Source organism: Peromyscus californicus, unplaced genomic scaffold, assembly GCF_007827085.1.
Source record: "Peromyscus californicus insignis strain IS unplaced genomic scaffold, ASM782708v3 Scaffold_6__1_contigs__length_162567912, whole genome shotgun sequence".
Classification (NCBI taxonomy): Eukaryota; Metazoa; Chordata; class Mammalia; order Rodentia; family Cricetidae; genus Peromyscus; species Peromyscus californicus.
The window spans coordinates 60,044,886-60,061,632 of record NW_026294584.1 but is presented as its reverse complement, the minus strand read 5'-3'; the positions used below and the strand labels follow the sequence as shown (position 1 = coordinate 60,061,632).

General features: G+C 55.4%; 1 protein-coding gene across 1 annotated transcript in view; it reads right to left on the bottom strand.

Moving 5' to 3' along the window:
• LOC128098189 (SCO-spondin-like) overlaps positions 1-16,747 on the bottom strand; it is a 50,062-nt gene that overhangs the window by 27,676 nt on the left and 5,639 nt on the right. The window contains 32 exon segments of the mRNA XM_052718985.1: positions 669-833; positions 917-1,087; positions 2,388-2,531; positions 2,830-3,003; positions 4,295-4,352; positions 5,070-5,142; positions 5,583-5,736; positions 5,816-5,972; positions 6,511-6,626; positions 6,716-6,907; positions 7,171-7,269; positions 7,696-7,750; positions 7,870-8,023; positions 8,563-8,713; positions 8,795-8,977; positions 9,048-9,188; positions 9,450-9,602; positions 9,760-9,991; positions 10,067-10,158; positions 10,970-11,206; positions 11,627-11,848; positions 12,271-12,504; positions 12,776-12,945; positions 13,030-13,123; positions 13,218-13,367; positions 13,695-13,804; positions 13,895-14,022; positions 14,113-14,309; positions 15,261-15,395; positions 15,692-15,948; positions 16,163-16,257; positions 16,363-16,552. Coding sequence (XP_052574945.1) covers positions 669-833; positions 917-1,087; positions 2,388-2,531; positions 2,830-3,003; positions 4,295-4,352; positions 5,070-5,142; positions 5,583-5,736; positions 5,816-5,972; positions 6,511-6,626; positions 6,716-6,907; positions 7,171-7,269; positions 7,696-7,750; positions 7,870-8,023; positions 8,563-8,713; positions 8,795-8,977; positions 9,048-9,188; positions 9,450-9,602; positions 9,760-9,991; positions 10,067-10,158; positions 10,970-11,206; positions 11,627-11,848; positions 12,271-12,504; positions 12,776-12,945; positions 13,030-13,123; positions 13,218-13,367; positions 13,695-13,804; positions 13,895-14,022; positions 14,113-14,309; positions 15,261-15,395; positions 15,692-15,948; positions 16,163-16,257; positions 16,363-16,552 — 4,883 coding nt within the window.

Genomic DNA, 16,747 nt, shown 5'->3' with positions numbered 1-16,747 from the left:
CTGTGGGGAGGCTGGTGTGTGTGTGTGTGCGCGTGTGCGTGTGCGTGTGCGTGTGTGTGTGTGTGTGTGTGTGTGTGTGTGTGTGCCTGTGGGCGTGTGCGTGTGTGTGTGCGTGTGCATGTGCGTGTGTGTGTGTGTGTGTGCATGTGTGTGTGTGTGTGTGTGTGTGTGTGTGTGTGTGTGTGTGTGTGTGTGTAGGGGTACCCTCTCAGCAGCAGCACACAGTGCAGGCTGGAAAGCCACTGTGTTGGAGTCACTGAACCAAAGGTCTACAAGGCCTTCAGGTATGGAGCCAGGGACAAGTAAGTGGTAGAGCCAGCTGCCCCTTAAAATACCCTCTTCTGTCGTCTCCTTCATCCTCACCCACGGAGACATGGGTGGGAAGAGGTAGGAATGACTGCTGCCAGTTTACAGCATGAGAACCCTGAGTAAAGGGATCCCCAAGCTACCTAGGCAGGCAAGGAGGGCCAGGGCCAGGAAGGTGAGTATCCTGTCTACTCTTTGAAGGCTCTAATGGCATGGATATCATTGTGCTAGCGTCCCAACGAGACTGGACACAAGAGTTTCCAAGGAGAGAAGGGCATTTGGCGAGGGTCTCTGATGGGAACCAACCCAGGTCTCCCATAGCAAGTGGTCGATCTCTACTTCTTTCTGGGGTGCTAGGCTACCTGGGCAGGCTTGCACGAAGCAGGGCTGGCTACGGAGCTGGTCCAACAGACAACTGCCTCCGGGCAGGGGAGGTCTCAGCAGCTCCCGGCGCTGGAAGATGAGGCCCAGGCCACAGCTGTGGCTGCAGTGACTCCAGCCAGACCACGGTGCCAACACACAGTCCACTGCAGGGGGCGTACATCAGAGCTCGGAAGGGGGCTCATGCAGGAACAGGACCCTCAGGACTGTACTTCCGGCCAGCACTTACCACAGCCGTCCTCATCAGAGCCATCCTGGCAGTTCAGCTGAAGGTCACAGCGCTGCTCACGAGGAAGACATTCCCCACTGCCACAGCTCAGCTGACTTGGGGAGCAGAGGGCCACTGAGGCTGGCAACCCAGGGAGGGCAGTGGTAGGCACAGTGAAGGGTCCAGAACTGGCTGCCAATCCATAATTTGAAGAGAGAGGAGGCAGCCACATAAATTTCCATTTCTGGCTGGATGAGAAACTGAGTCCCTTGCACTTTAGGCCAAGATCAGGACAGTTTGCTGAGCAGAAGCTCTGGCCTTTCCGCCCTCCCAGTGCCTCTGGCAGCCTTCACCCAGGATGAGGCGCGCACAAGGCCTTTGTTCTACACAGTTCTCACAGTTTCTCTACTTGTGAGTGTCCAGAGAGCAGTTTGTGCATGCAGAACAGTCCTTCCCCTTGGTTACCCTCTTTCGGAATGCGTTCTCCCTGAGGTCCCAGTTTCTATGACTGGCTAGCACTTTCTCTTCTGATTGGCAAACCAAGCTTTGATCAGAATGATCTACCACGGACGGATGGATGGACAGATGGGTAGAGACTATATGGATAGATGGATGGGTATGTGGCTACATGGATGGACAGACAGAAAGATGAGTGTGTGAATGGGATAGGTAAATAGATGAGTAAACAGGCAGACAGGTAGGTGGGTAGGTAAGTGGAAAGATAAATAAATGGATGGATGGAGAGAGAGAGAGAGAAAGAGAGAGAGAGAGATAGTAAATGGATATGCAGGTATATGGATAGATAGATGGGTCAATAGACTAATGGATATACAAATTGAGAGAGTGATGGACAGACTGAATAAATGATCAGATGCATGGGTATGTGGATGGAAAGATGGATGAAAAGATGGTGTACGTATGGATGGGTAGATTTAAGTGTAGGTGGGTGGGGGATAGAGAGATGCCTTAGTGGTTAAGAGCACTGGTTGGGGCACCAGAGGACCCAGGTTTGATTCCCAGCACCCACATGGTAGTTTACAACCATCTCTAATTCCAATTTGAAGAGATCCAATGTCCTCAATGGTCTCTGTGAGCACACTCATGTGGCATACATTCATGCACACATATGTAAATGAAAACAATAAAAATAAATATTTTTAAAAAGAGCAGGTAGATGACAGATACATAAAGAAGTGAATGGATCATTGGATATGTGGATGGATGGATGAATGGATGTAACAATAGGTAAGTGGGCAGATGGATTGGTGGATAGATGAGTAACCTCAACAGCCAGATAGGTTTAATAAAACAGGCTGGGACCCAATGTCTATTCCATTCTCTCCATCACATTCAGAGACACTGGAGCTTCCAGTGGCTTTTACAATTCCTCTCTGTTCCCTGCTGTCCCAGCCTCTCCCATGTCCCTATCATATGAGCTATCCAGACCTGCAACCATCTTGCCATCTCCAGATGATGCAATCCCCCAGCTCACCGCAGTGCTGCTCATCGGAGCCATCAAGACAGTCCTCCCTTCCATCACACAGCTGCTTCTGCTCCACACAGCCCAGCACATCACAGGGCATCTGCCCAGGGCCACACCATGTGGGTGGGAAGGGCCTGGGGGTGACACTTAGGCCTGCAGGCAGGATACCACCACAGCCAGCTGACTTGGGAACCAATCACCCTTACCCTTCTTCCTTGGTCACTTAGACCCCAGCTTCCCTCTACTTAGCTTCTAGGATACCCCACTTTCTGCCTCTCTTGAGGTAATGAAAAAGGAGTGAGTTGGGTTAGGAAGCTTGGTGCCTAGGCCAACTCTACTAAAAATGACATGGAACCATGTGACCTAGATCCAAGTGATAAGCCTCCTGTGGCTGCTGCTCCTCACGGAGAAGCTGGGCTCACACAGGCCTTTTCAGGCAGAAGAGTCTTACCAGCAGGAGCCTCAGGAGTGACTGAGTGGGGGGGAAGCACCATCACAGCTGCCATTCCTGGGTGCAGGCTCTTGGCGCCAGGAGGGAATGTGGAGATGGTGGTCACCGTCTGCATGGATTGCCCTGAAGCAGGCAGAGGAGTCTCGGGAGTGCGAATGGGACCTGCTGTCTTCCCTGAGAATGGAGGAGGGAGTGGGATGACACTGGCTAAGCTCACTGGCCTGTGAGAGGTGGTAAGACAAACCCTGATGAGGGCATCCCTGGCTCCCATGTGGTACAGGATAACCATAGACAGCTATCATAGACAACATCCCACCTTGGAGGAACCCTCAGATTTAAAAAAAAAAAAAAAAAAAAAAAAGATTGATCCCTAACCCCCAAGGAGCCCGAGAAGAAGGTTAAGAGAAAGGAGACAAAATCTGTTTTGATCTAATACTGTTCTCTAGTTGCAAGAAGACATAGTAACTTTCTAATCCAAGGTCACTGTAAAATAAGGTGTTTAGAGGCAAGAACTGGAGTTGTTTAAACATAACAGCAGAAGGAGCAAGCGTGGCTGAGACTCGGGATGAGGACATTGCTACCGATGTGACGGAACACTGATTTCTGAGCTTCTTGACAGCTGTTGTGAAAAGGAGAATCAGACACACACTTTCTGCCAAAACATTCATCTTCAAAGACAGCTGTTTTTGGAACCATATTTAGAATAGGACTAGGATTCATCCCATGAGCCCACGTGTTGCAGATGTGCTTTTTTAAAAAAAAGACACAAAGACATGGTTCAGCCAGACTGCTGAACAGCTTCCACTGGAGTTCACAGAGAACAGCCTCCTATGTTCATAGGTGAGGAACCCGAGGCACTGGCCGGCATGGTGTGTCCAGTATCTCCCAGGTTAGAGTCAGCACAGGTCTGCTGCTCCAATGCATCACACCCATCCCACCCTACACTGAGACAGCTCTCTTGGGGACCATGGCATAGGTGGCTGATCTTGGGGAAGCTGGTACATGCCTGTTGGGGAGTCCCTTTTCCTCCTTAGGAGCACCCTAAGCTGGGCAACCTGCCCACTTTCATGTCCACTTAGGGAACCTGCTGCCAACAACACTTTAGAAAATGCCTAGCATCATATCTAGGTGAGCAGAAAGATAAAGATGGAGCCAGGTGGTTTCTCAACTCCCTCAAGAAGACTTATCCGGGGTCTAGGGGCTGCAGCCACCTTGCAGGACAACTGCATGGCCCTAGGAGCTGTCTTTGTCCCCTTAGACCTCATATCCTGAGTCTAGTAGGCTGAGAAGGTTGGGACCTGGCCATGCACCTGGTGACCAGTATCTCTTGACCCCATGGCTCTCTTGGAAGAAGCCAGAGGACAGGGGGCTTCAGCCTCTGGGATGCCACTGCCCTTTGCTCTAGAAGGGCAGGTAATGGCAAGGGCAGGGATTTGGGGGAGGGGATTGGAGTCTGTGCACACACCTCCAGTAGGCATGGATGATTCCTGCTTGGGCTGCTGGTTCTCCGTGTCTGCCAGAACCTACAGAGGGAGAACGCTCAGTGACCCTGCTCAGGCCTCCAGGGCAGCTACACATGGCCCATCCCTTTTCCAGCAAGCCACAGCTGCCCCCTTTCCCACCTCTATATGTTTACAGAAACCTAGAGCTGAGGACAGAGGTGTCTCTCCCAAAGGGTAAATAGGCTAGATACCTCAAGGAACTGGCCCACAGAACTCATGACCAAGCTAACCTCCCCTGCCAGGTGGATGAGCTGGGCATACTCGGGCACTGGCCCAAACCCTCACTGGCCCACCTGGGCAACCACTTCAGCTCTTTCCCCCAAAGCCTGAGGCCTCCTCAATACCCTGAGCAGGTCGCTTGTCATTGGGAAGTGTCCTGTCCCTTCTTACGTCACAGATATCCCCATCCCTCAAGCTCTGTCCCAGATGCCTTTGGGGACCCCAGGCACAGATTCCCAGAGCAGGTGCCCTGGTGCCTCCTCACCCAGGGCACAGAGCTCTTGCCACCCAGACGGCACGACGTCAGTGCCCTGCCCTGTCCATCTCTGCACCACTCGGTCCCTCTAGCACTGGGCACCCACCTAGCACCAAGCTGGATCTCACATCGCTCAGAACTGAAGGCCTGGCAGAGTAGCATCAGGAAACACAGTTGGGGGAAAGCCACTGAATGTGTGAAGGAGGACAATACAGATGCAGACCGTGCATTGGGGAGGCAGTGAAGCCCAGATTCTCACTCACCTCCCTGGGCTGGGCTGGAAACTCTCCAGGCTGAGTGGAGGAGGGGACTGGGGTCCTGACTGTGGAATGGACCCTGAGAAGAAAAACCACCAGGAGGGCTCCAGGGAATCTCCCAGCCCTGGAGCCCCACCACCCTGAAGAGATCAGGTTAGGGCATTCAGGAGGGGCACTGCCCGCTAAGGCTGGACAAGGGTGAGCTCTAACAGCTTGATCTCAGCTTGATCATGTCATGATCACTGGAGGGCAGGTAAAGCTCTCCCGTTGCCCACCCTACAGGATCAGGTAGAAGCTGAGAGTCTCCCAACTATCATGCTGGGTGGTGGTGGTCCTCTTAGCTCCGGGGCCATCCTTTGAGAGTCACTAACCTCCAGGTATCAGGAGAATACACAGAACCCAAGACTCTCAGGGTGGTAAGGGCTCTGGAGCACCCAGCTGTGACTCCTCAGCATGCAAGGTTTATGAAGGCAAGGCAGGACTCCTCCCATCCAGGTTCCACCCAGAGCCAGGCCATACCTGCTGGTGGTACCTGCAGGAAGGGGCCCACAGCCCTCCTCATTTGAACCCTCCTTGCAGTCCACAGCACCGTCACACGACCCTCCTTTCGGGACACATTCACCACTGGCACAGCGGTGCCTGGTCCCTGGACATGGGCGTGCCAATGGGGACACTGTGGAGGACATGCTACTAAGGACTCCTGACGTCACACTGCCCACTCTTGTCCCTCCGGCTCCCAGGCTGGCCTGTACCTGGCTTACAGCCCAGCAGCTCCACCCACAGGAAGATACCACGCTGAATGTTGTTGCTGTGGCCATCGTGTGGCCATACCCTGACGTATCGCGCCTGTACCATCTGGTCGAACGTCCATACCTCAGGGGCCATATGGCTCGGGCTCCCGGAGGAAAGCTGTGGGAGACATTATCTGTTGCCCAAGTCCCACCTCTTGCTCAAGCTGCCACTGTAACCCTGTTTTGCTGTTCCTCCTGCTTCCCCCAACCCTCATAACATGGACGCTACTCCCGCATAGAGAAGGTGATCTTTGAGAAGGTAAGCGTGAACACCTATGTGAACTGAGTCCTTTGGCTATAAGGGTCTGTCTCCTTGGACAGGATGCCAACCCCTAAAGGAATGTGCTGTGCCCAGGCTGCTCCATAGAGACCTGCACTTCCGAGGACCTCTGTGACCTGGGTGTGTTACCATCCAGCTCCTTCACAAGCTGTTAGGAGGTCATATGTGCAGATTCCTAAGCCACTTTCATGGTTTCAAGTGTCCCTGGACTCGCAGCTCCACAGAGCATAGTCCCTGCTAGTTAGCAGGTGTTCCACAGATGTCTAATGCAAGGACTGTCCCTCAGGGGGATGAAAGTCCCTTGGGGACAATGGCTGTGGTATCCACAAATGGGTTTCTTGGGCCACCTGCCCCAGAGGACTGGAGTGCTCAGTACCGTGGGCAGGGGCAGGGAGTTGAGAGAGTCGTGCCACTGTAGACCATCACTGCTGAACTGGAGCGACAAGCTGGTGACATAAGCAGCGGAAGAGCCAACCCCCTGCACCATGATACCTGAGGAGGGACCAGGGCAAGGCAAAGGTCAGCACTGAGGCAGCCACCTCATCTCCCATCCCCTATCCCGTGCCCTCCTCCTCCCTGACCAGTTAGGTTCCGAGGCTGCAGCAGGTCCAGCTGCAGGTAGAGTGGCTGGGCGTGCCACTCAGCATGAGCACCGTCTCCAGGGCCAGGCCCTATGGTGGGAGCCTCCGTGGCAGCCCAGGTGGAGTGTTCCGTGTGCTGGGATGATGCCCACATGGGCAGTTGGGCCAGGCCCAGGGGAGAATAGCAGGCATCTGGATTCAGGAGAGAGAGGTGGCTGGAGCAGGGCAGAACAGAGGGTGGCAGGGGCAATTAGGGGGCAACAAGGGGAGCTGGGGGTATGGGAGACAGGGAAATGCAGCAAGGAGGGCAGAGCTGGGGAATGCAACTTGGCATGGGTGACTTCACCGCCTGCAGTGTGTAGGAGGCTGGGAACTGCACCCCAAGTCTTGTTTCCCCGGCGATCTGGGAAGTGCTAGGGCAGTCCCTTTCGGCATCCAAACCCCACACGACTTACCCCCCAGAGGAGGCAGAACGTAGGTGAGCAGGGGCGCTCCCATCGGAGGGCTGGAGGTAGGGGCAGGAGTGGTCATGGGGACCACTGTCTGGTTCTTTCCTGTGCAGAGACCCAGCGGTCAGGAGAGAGAGTGGGAGAGGCTGCCACCAGCCACCAAACCAACACTCAGGCCCTCCACACTTCCTGGAACACATTCCTTCCCATGACTTCTCAAGAATAAACTCCAGCTGGGAAGGTCCCTCTTTCCCTTTGAGTGAACTGGGGCTTTTCACCTCCACTGACTATTTAGAAAACAGACTAAAATTGCCAGGCTCAAACGGATGAGGATAGAACAGGCGCAGTCTCTAACCTATGTAGGCATTAGAAGGGGACTCGAGCAGTGAACGGCCTACGTAACTGAACATGCTGGGTGAGCTCTAACTTCACCAATTTAGGATAAGGAAGCTGAACCATGGCTTCCTGTCATAGTCTGCACTGGGTTCTCCTCCTCTCCAGGCTCTTCTGCCGCCCCTCAGACCCACTCACCAGGCAGCGTACAGTGGCAACACGATTCTCCCATCCCCTCCACCAGGACCCAGCCCTGTGGGAACACAGACGTCCAGCCACTTGTGCATCTCTAACCCATCAGTTTCCCCAGGCCTGGCTGGTCTAGATCACCTTCCCAGGCTCGGCCCTCTCCACATTCCCAGACCCCCTCACCTGGGGGCAGCTGCCCAGCGGGCAATAAGGGGAGCAGTGTGTGATACCCCTGTGCAGACACTCGCACACCGTGCAGGGGCCTCCACGCCAGCGTTCCCCAACATGATGCATGAGGCCCCACTGCTCACAGCCCTCACAAGGCTCTGTCTGGCACCTGGAAAGGATGACATGGTCACAGCCTCCTGGAGGAGGGGGCTCACTCAAAGCCATCCCCAACTTGCCAGGCTAAGGGCATTCTTAGACTTGAGACTGTCGATAAGAAAATTGGGGAAGTCCTGTGTAAATGTCTGGTCACACCGTAATTGCACTCTACACTTGCTCCTAAGAGAAGAGTCACAACAGGCACACAGGAATGGGAAAGGAAGTGATCTGTGCCAACACTGCAGGTTAACACAGCCGGCCCCAGAAGGGCTGGAATAACTATGCCCCCCCCACAAGGCTCACCAGAAGCAAACCCCCCCACCCCGGCAGAGACAGAGACCTATTCTTGCCACTGGAATGGTCAAGCTCTATCTGTAGGTCCTGTCTGCTGGCTCTTGGATCTAGCAGGTACAAAACAGAAGTAGGAAAAGACAGCTGAGGTGTCAATTGGGCATCACCGAACAGCTTGCTAGTCACATGTGAAATGCCTATCTCAGAGTTGACCTCCTAAGCAGAGGTAGAGGGTAGACCGGGTCCCTATCCTGTCTGTACCTGCGGGCCTTGCGGTGGATGCCACGGCAATGGCGACCCCGACCAGAGAGGCGCGGGTTGTTGGGGCTCCGGAAAGACCACTGGAGGCTCTGGCTGCTGCAGGGCCCCAGGCACTCCGCCCAGGGGGACCAGGAGGACCAGCCACAATCCACTGAGAGAAGACAGGAGTCAAGGTTGGGTGGTCTGGGGAGGGACAAGGCCCCCCCAGGGATGGGCCTGGGCAGAGGCTTACCAGAACATTCTGGATTGGGCTGGCAGCGATGTGGTCGCCCATCCTGGCAGAAGCAGAGCTGGCAGTCCATTTTGATGCGTTGCCCCGGCCAGTAACGGGTACCATCCACCAGGCAGGGGCACTGCCTGGGCTTCACACACCTCCCCTCGGTGCCCAGCACCTGCCCTTCTGGGCACCAGCAACCTAGGTAAAGCCCAGCATTAGGTATCATGCAAAGCAAGGCCTCCACAGACCCGGTCCAGTACCCCCTCACCTGGGCTGCTGCAGGGCCTATCAGGCGAGCACTTGGTCTGACCAGAAACATCATCACAAGTCAGAGGGCAGGGGGCACAGGGCTGGAACACCAATTCCCCGAAGCAAGTGGCATTGGGGCAGCCCTCCTGAGGGCAGGGATCTGAAAGTAGGCAAGGACAGGGTCAGAGCTTATCAAGAGGCATCTGCAGCAGAGACCAGTGTCTACCACCGTCCATCACAGTCCTCAGTGTCTCAACTGGTGACTCCTATGCCCACAGTATCGCCCAGCAACCCTCTCCTCCTGCTGTGTTCTCCCAATCCCCCGGTACCCAAATAGAGGACCTCCTCCCCAAGTGCCCCCTCAGTACCCCATCACCAGCCTCCTCACGCCCTTACTTGTGCCCTCTTCCCCTTTACTCACAGGCCTGGTGGGCACTATGGGGGCTCCCAGGCAGCAGGGCACAATCCTGGCCCCCGTTCTGGGGTGGATGGCACTGCCGATGGCGTGTCATGGTGCCCCCACAGGGTTCGGAACACGGAGACCAGGGAGACCAAGAACTCCATTCGCCATCCACTGCAAGGGAGGGCCAGGACGGTGTGTGTGTTGGGGAGGACAGGGCTTTGAGGCAGAGCTAGGGGGCAACAGCCTCTATTTTCCCCTCTGTCTTCAGGACCTGCTGCCCCCTCCCCCTCCCCCTCCCCCTTCCCCTCCCAGATGTCCCTTCCCTCACAAGGGCAGGCCTCTGTGAAACAGGCCTGTGACTGGTGCTGCGGGCCTGGGCAGTTCCGTAGCACCGGGAGACTGGGTGGGGAGCAGTGTCGACTCCGAGCCTGTATGCCAGGCCCGCAGGTCTGACTGCATGGCTCCCATGGGCCCCAGGAGCTCCAGGCCCCACAACCCTGCTCTTCCAGGGAGGGCTCTGCTTCATTTGCCAACTCACAGTCTGGGTTCCCATCACAAACCTGGGGAAGCAACAAGCTCAGGCTTCCGGCTAAGTGTTCAAAATCTGAGCCTACCTATCCCTGCTTGAGACTCACCAGCAGGAAATCAATGCAGGTGCCATTCGGGCAGGAGAATTCTGGGCAGGGACCCCCTGTTCTGTTGGGGCCTCCTGGGACTGACAGCCCCTCTGGGGAAGAAAGAATAGTTACCTAGGAATGAAAATCATCTCCTAGACTACAGGAGTGTCCCCAGCAAGAAAACAGTATCCACACCACAGTCCAGCTCATCCCCGCCCTGTCGACGGTCAGGGATGCCATCACAGAGCTGCTTGGGGTCCAGGCACAGCCATGGAGTTAAACCAGAGGATAAGAGACCGTGGCATGGGGGCAGCTGGGTGGAACCTAAGGATAAGAAGTGACCTACCATACTGCTGCCCCCATCCCCATCCTATCCCCGCACAGAGACCAGCAGGGAAAGCCAGGAAATTCGAAGAGGACATGGTGGGAGGCAGAGTCCTGTCCTGGATCAGAGGAACCTTTAGAAGGGGTTGAAGAATGGTCCTGGAGAAAAGTAAGGGCCTGTGGACAGCCTGACACCCTCTCTGGTGAGGTATCCAGGGCATGAAGGGCTGATTTGTAAGGACACAAAGAGTTCCACTCAGGTGAAGTGGGGAGGAGCTGTGGATAGGGGAGTCTCCAAACAGACCTACCCCTCCCATGCCCTCAGCCATCACCCACTCCTGTTTCTTCTTCCCCAAATGTGAGCAGACAAAAGACCCCTTTCTCCTCTCCCACGGGCCTACAGGGAAAAGCAAAAACTTCTATGGAAAGCTTCAAGGTAAAGATCAAAGAAACAGGGAGCCGATCACACAGCCTCTCTCCAGCTGTGCACCAATCTGCCACAGCCAGGGGCAAGGGTGGCACTGGGAAGCTCCAGGCTCCGGCCTACGAGGCCACCAGCAGAAGGGAGATGTACAGAGTGAGGCATGTGACTCTCACCGCAGACATCGGGATCCTCATCTGAACCATCCGGGCACTGGGGCGCACCATCACATAGCTGTCCCGGGAACACACAGTGTGGGCTGTGGGCACAGGGCACCTGGTGCAGCATGCAGGGCCCACCACAACCAAGCTCGTCACTTCCATCTGCGCAGTCATCCTCCTGGTCACAGCGCCAGCCCTGGGGAGTGCATTCTCCACTGCTACACTGGAACTCGAGGAGGCCGCAGGGGGACACTGCAGGGGGTGTGTGGGTTAGACCAGCAGGAGTGGACTCTCGGTCCTCCAGGTCCAGCTCACCCTCACATCTCCTCTGGGGATGCCCTCTAATTTCAGCATCCCTGACTCGTACCTGAGCATACCCCTTCCCAATCTAGTCCTACCCCCTCCCGCGTTTGACTGCTCTTTTGTTTTCTGCAGGCCTCCCCTAGTCCCTAAATGCCCACTAGGCTCTCCTTCACTGTTCAGAGGGAGGCTCTGAATACCAGGAAATAAATCTGGACCTCCTATCCCTCCCAAACACTGAAAACATCATTCCAGATGTTGTGTTTGGCCCTAGATTTGGCCCCAATGCTTCCCTCTGGGATACTCACCCATCCCCTTCCTGGGCAGCTCAGACTTCAAGCTTTCTCACCCTATCTATTCCCAGGGACTCACCAGGGCTGGCACTGCCCATAGGACTTGATGCTGTAACCAGAGAGCTGGTAGAAGGGCTCTGCCAGGTGCCAGCAGGGGGTGTAGGCAGAGCAGGCAGAGGGCAGTGGCCAGGCCCCTCATCAGCTCCATCTGGGCAGTCCCAAACTCCATCACACAGCCGCATGGTCCCAATGCAAGTGCTGTCATCACAAGATACCTCTCCAGATGTGCAGCTCACCTGTCCTGAAGCCAGAGGAGAGGAGGTGATCCTGGGACTTAGCCCCTTCTAAGACTTGTAAAAATGTACGTGTCTATGTGTCTGTAAATATAAGCTACATGTGTGCAGGTGCCTGTGGAGGCCAGAAGAGGATGTCAGAACCCCTGGAGCTGGAGTTACAGGTGGTTGTGAGTGGCCATGTGGGTGCTGGAAATTGATTTCAGATCTTCAGGGAGAGCAACAAATAACCTTAACCACTGAGCGATCCAGCCCCTAGGATTGACACTTATTCAGTCTCTTTGGGGTATCTCCATTTGGTCACTGACGGGTACCACTTTCACGAGTGAAGACTTGGCATAGAAGAGGATGAATACACAGGGGCCTTCCAGGATCTGGACCCTGAGGTGGCGGTGCCTAGTGGGCTGGAGACAGGGCAAAGACTCCTCACCCAGACAGGACTCTTCATCCGCAGCATCCGGACAATCAGGATGACCATTACACAGCAGGGCGGGTGGCAGGCAGCGACCGTCAGCACAGGCCAGCGAGCCATGGGGACACGGGCACCCCTGTTCATCGGTGCCATCTCCACAGTCATCCTGCCCATCACAGAGCAGAGCCAGGGGCAGGCAGTGGCCAGATTGGCAAGACATCTGCCCCTCCCCACAGCCTGAGGTGGCACAGTCTAGCATGAGGAAAGCAGGCAGGTTCAGGATACAGTGTTGCCAAAGATCCTGGCCTAAGAAGGATCAGAACACACACACACACACACACACACACACACACACACACACACACACACACACACTCCATCCCTCAGTCCTCACCCATCACCTAAGTCATAGCTCCTGGCAGGGGAAGCAGCAGTTTAGGGAGCCACCCTGGGGACAGATGCTGCAGCTTCAGTAAACCCAGTTATCTGTCCCAGTGAGTGCCACACAGGTAAAAACACTCACCCGCCTCATCTGAGCCATCACCACAGTCATCCTGGTTGTCACAAAGCCACTCAAGTGGCACACAGTGCCCACTCTCTCTGCACGGAGCCTCTCCTTCTGCACAGCCAGGTTCCATCTCCTCACAGGGGACACCATCACCTCCACAATGCCACTGGCTGTCCTGACAGGTGCTGAGCACAATGGAGGCCTGGCATGAGCCACACATCAGCTTGTTCAGCCCAAGGGCACAGGTTTCTCCCGGGTCTCCCACTCACCAGTTTCCACAGTCTTTTTGCAAAACAGTCCCTGGTGGGAAGAAACTGCCACCCCACTCACAGGGACAGGCAGCCGGCTGCACACAGGCTCCTCCTGAGAGCACAGAGCATGGGATTCAGAACCAAGGATGCCCAGCCCACACTTGTGGCCGCTGCCCAGCCTTAGTGTCCTCTCCCCAGGAACACACCATGCAGCAGTGTCCCCTCGGGGCAGAAGCAGCCCTCCACACAGCTGATGGTCTGGCAGTGCCATCTGGTCTCAGGGTGACGATCATGGCAGGTGGGGGGACAGGCGGAGCCGCAGGCTTCATATACCTGACCTCCTTCACACTGTAGGGCTGGGTGGGGAGAATAGAGACTCTGCTCACTGAGGTCCAGGGCACCAGGAACAATGGCACAGACAAGCCAGCTTCAGTTGACACCCAAGGAAAGCACGGGATGCACACCATAGACCTTTGAAAGACGCACCCCCCCAAAAAAAATAAAACCAAGATGAAGGATGCTAGCCCTGCGTATCAGCCATTCTCATGTTTGGTCCATTAAGAAAAGTATCTAACAGCAGAGTGAGCATCCAGCTCACCTTTGAACCTAAGTGATTAAATGGCTAGCTGGTGGTGGGACAGGAGAAGCCCCTTTCAAGGACTGAGAGAGTAGGGCACACTCACGGCAGAGTTCCTGGCTGCGCCAACGCACACGGTGTCTGTGCCGGGCACACTCATCAGCATAAGCGGCAATGGCTGAGCAGAGGCACTCACAGTCTCCCCCAGTGTCACAGCTGTGGGGTGGAGCCATCATCCTGTCATACGCCCCACTCCCTACACACACCTCAGCATGCCCACTGCAGCCAGCCCTCAGCCTTCCTTACCCGCAGGCATCGTACACACACCACTCATAGTGCTGCTGTGGGGGCACCTCTGTGTGGCACGGGGCAAAGATGGACTGCAATATCACCCCACATTGGGCCTGGGCCCAGTTCACCCGGTGGGTGTTCACCTGCAACACAGGGTACTTCTGTGAGCCCCTCTCCCCCCGTCTCCCAGCTATTACATCCCTACCTCCCTCTGGCTGCCCTGCCCTGCTCACTGCACAGGGGTGTGGCAGGTCTCCCGGCTCAGGGCACAGGGGATTGAGACGCCAGGAATGGGCGGCAAGCTCTGCGGTGGGCTCCAGGACTCCTTGGCGGCTCCGCAGGTCATTACTGGCATCACCATCAAAGTCTCCACACAGCCCAGCCACACGACCTTGGAAGTGGGGGGATAGCTGTACCAGCACCCGGGTGCCTGGTGGCATGATAAAAAGTGACCCTCAGCTGGGCTGGGGCAGAAAGACACATGGGTATAACAGCCTCCTTGCACAGGTGCCCCCACCCAACAGGGGGTGCTGATTCCCTCTTCTGCGGATAACTGAAAAGATCAACATCTGGGAGTCAACTAGGAACCTAGCTTCCTAACTAATACTAGGTCAGAGACAGCAAAACCCCCCAACCAGGCCAGATTCGGGTGGCTTCAGGCTGGGCTGAGAAGCTCCAGGCTAGCCCAGAAGCTGCAGGCTAGCCCAGCTGAGAGGACCAAGTCCACACAGGATTCTTTTGGTTTCCTTCAATGCCTCACTAACAGTTATATTTCTAAAACACCAACTGCTTATGTTTGGGTAGTGAGATGTCAGCAGGGTCTATTTTCATTTCTTCCTAAAACTCGGTGTTTTCTAACTGTTTCTTCGGTGGGGCTGTCATGTTCATAAAATGAAGAAAAACACAGTTATGAAAATATAATATGGGAACTGGAGAGATGGCTCAGTAGTTAAGAGCACTGGCTGCTCTTCCAGAGGACCCGGGTTCAATTCCAAGCACCCACATGGCAGCTCACAACTGTCTGTAACTCCAGTTCCAGGGGATCCAGTGCCCTCACACAGACATTCACACAGGCAAAACATGAATGCACATAAAATAAAAATAGTGTTTTTTTTTTTTTTTAAAGAAAATACAATATGGAAACTCCAACCACTTCCAAGGGCTGTGAGTCAGGGGTGGCCACTGGGCTGGGGGCACTGGGCAGAGAGTGGGACACAGCAAAGATCTTGGCCTGGCTGTCATACTGGAAATCTGCCCTAAGTGGGCATTCAGGGGTCAGTCTCAACCTCAGAGCTTGGCAGGCACTGGGAAGAAGGGTTTGGGGAAACCAGCCCCCATTGTGAAGGCCTGGTGTGGTTAAGGCCAAGAGGGCGAGCCTGACCTCCATCCCAGAGCAGAGTGAGGCCCAGACGTGTTGTCAACAGCTGGAAGAGGCCGGCACGGTGCAGGCTCAGTCCAGGGCCTGCATAGACCTTGGGGAGCTTTATGCTCACTCCATTCACTGTTACTGCCTGGCCTGGAGAAGAAAGGGTGTTAAATGTAGCCTGGACACCAAGAGTTCCTCCCAGCCACTCCTCCAAACTTTCTTTTGCTTATTTCTCTAGGTGACCTTGGGTGGGTCCTAAGACTTCTTTGGGCCTTGATTTTCCAGAGTTCTGGCTCCAACAAACCCTACCCCTAAGGACAACGAAACCCAAGGAGGAGCTGAGAGGGAACCTGGGCCCTGGCCATGCTGAGGAGCTGCGATGCTACAGTGTGATACCCGCTACCCTCTGGCAATATCCCAGCCATCCTTGATAGAATCACAGCCACCTCTAAGCATGTGCACAACAGTGCTGTCCAGACGCACGGCCAGTGCCTTGGTACAAGTGAGGCCACTGGTCCCACAAGGCAGGTTCTGGATGGAGACACTGAAGCGGCCACTAGCCTCTCTCACGAGCAGGTACTCGCAGGCCCCAGGAAAGGTAAGGACCAGCCCATCGAATGTCACATAGTGGGGAGCGCCAGATGCCTGGCACCATCCACTGCACCGCTGACCTGTGCAGTGCCACCGCTGGCCCTGGCACACACTGTGGGCAAGAGACAGGACAGGGCCATTAACAACAGTGACAGTCCAGACAGACCCCGAGTGTGACGAATTCTAGAAGGTTCCCAGTGTTCAGACCACTCTAAATATCCCGTCCCATCCACTATTCCAAACTGTTTTAGTGAAAAGAGGCACGATGGCTGGGGAGTCAAGGGCCACAAGGTCATATGGCAACAGGTGACAGGGATTGTGCATACCAAATGTTGCAATCTTCCTGGATGGTGGCATTGGGTGGGTACCATTGCCCATTGTGACGACAGGGACAAAGATCAGGAGTCACACAGCGCTTGTCCTGGGTGGAGGGTGAAAACACTGTTTCGGACACCTAGGGAGCAGGGCAGGATCCTTGTACAGGGAGAGCACCTTGGTGCCCCATGGGTCTCCTTCCCGGTCTCACCAGCAGCACGGTACCAGGGGGACAGACACAGCCATCAGTGCTTCCAGCCACACAGGAGTGGTTGGTTCTGGGGCTGTCGCAGGTGAGAAGGCAGGCTCCAGGGGCATAGATGAGCTCCTGAGGGCAGAGTGCCTGCTGTGGGGGGCAGTGGGGGGCTGTGCAGTTCCAGAGGCCCCTCTCCTGGCAGATGCTGTAGAGGAGGGAAGACGGAAGAGCCAGGCCCAGCATGCGCTCATCTGGCTATCCTAGGCCCTAGGCTGCCACAGTGAATCTCAGGAACCTAGACCCCTGCAGGTATCTGGATCCCCTAATGGCTGGTAGGAACCCAGCCCCAATTCTAGAAACCGGAACAGCTCAACTTCCGACACTCTAGCCTCCAGCACAG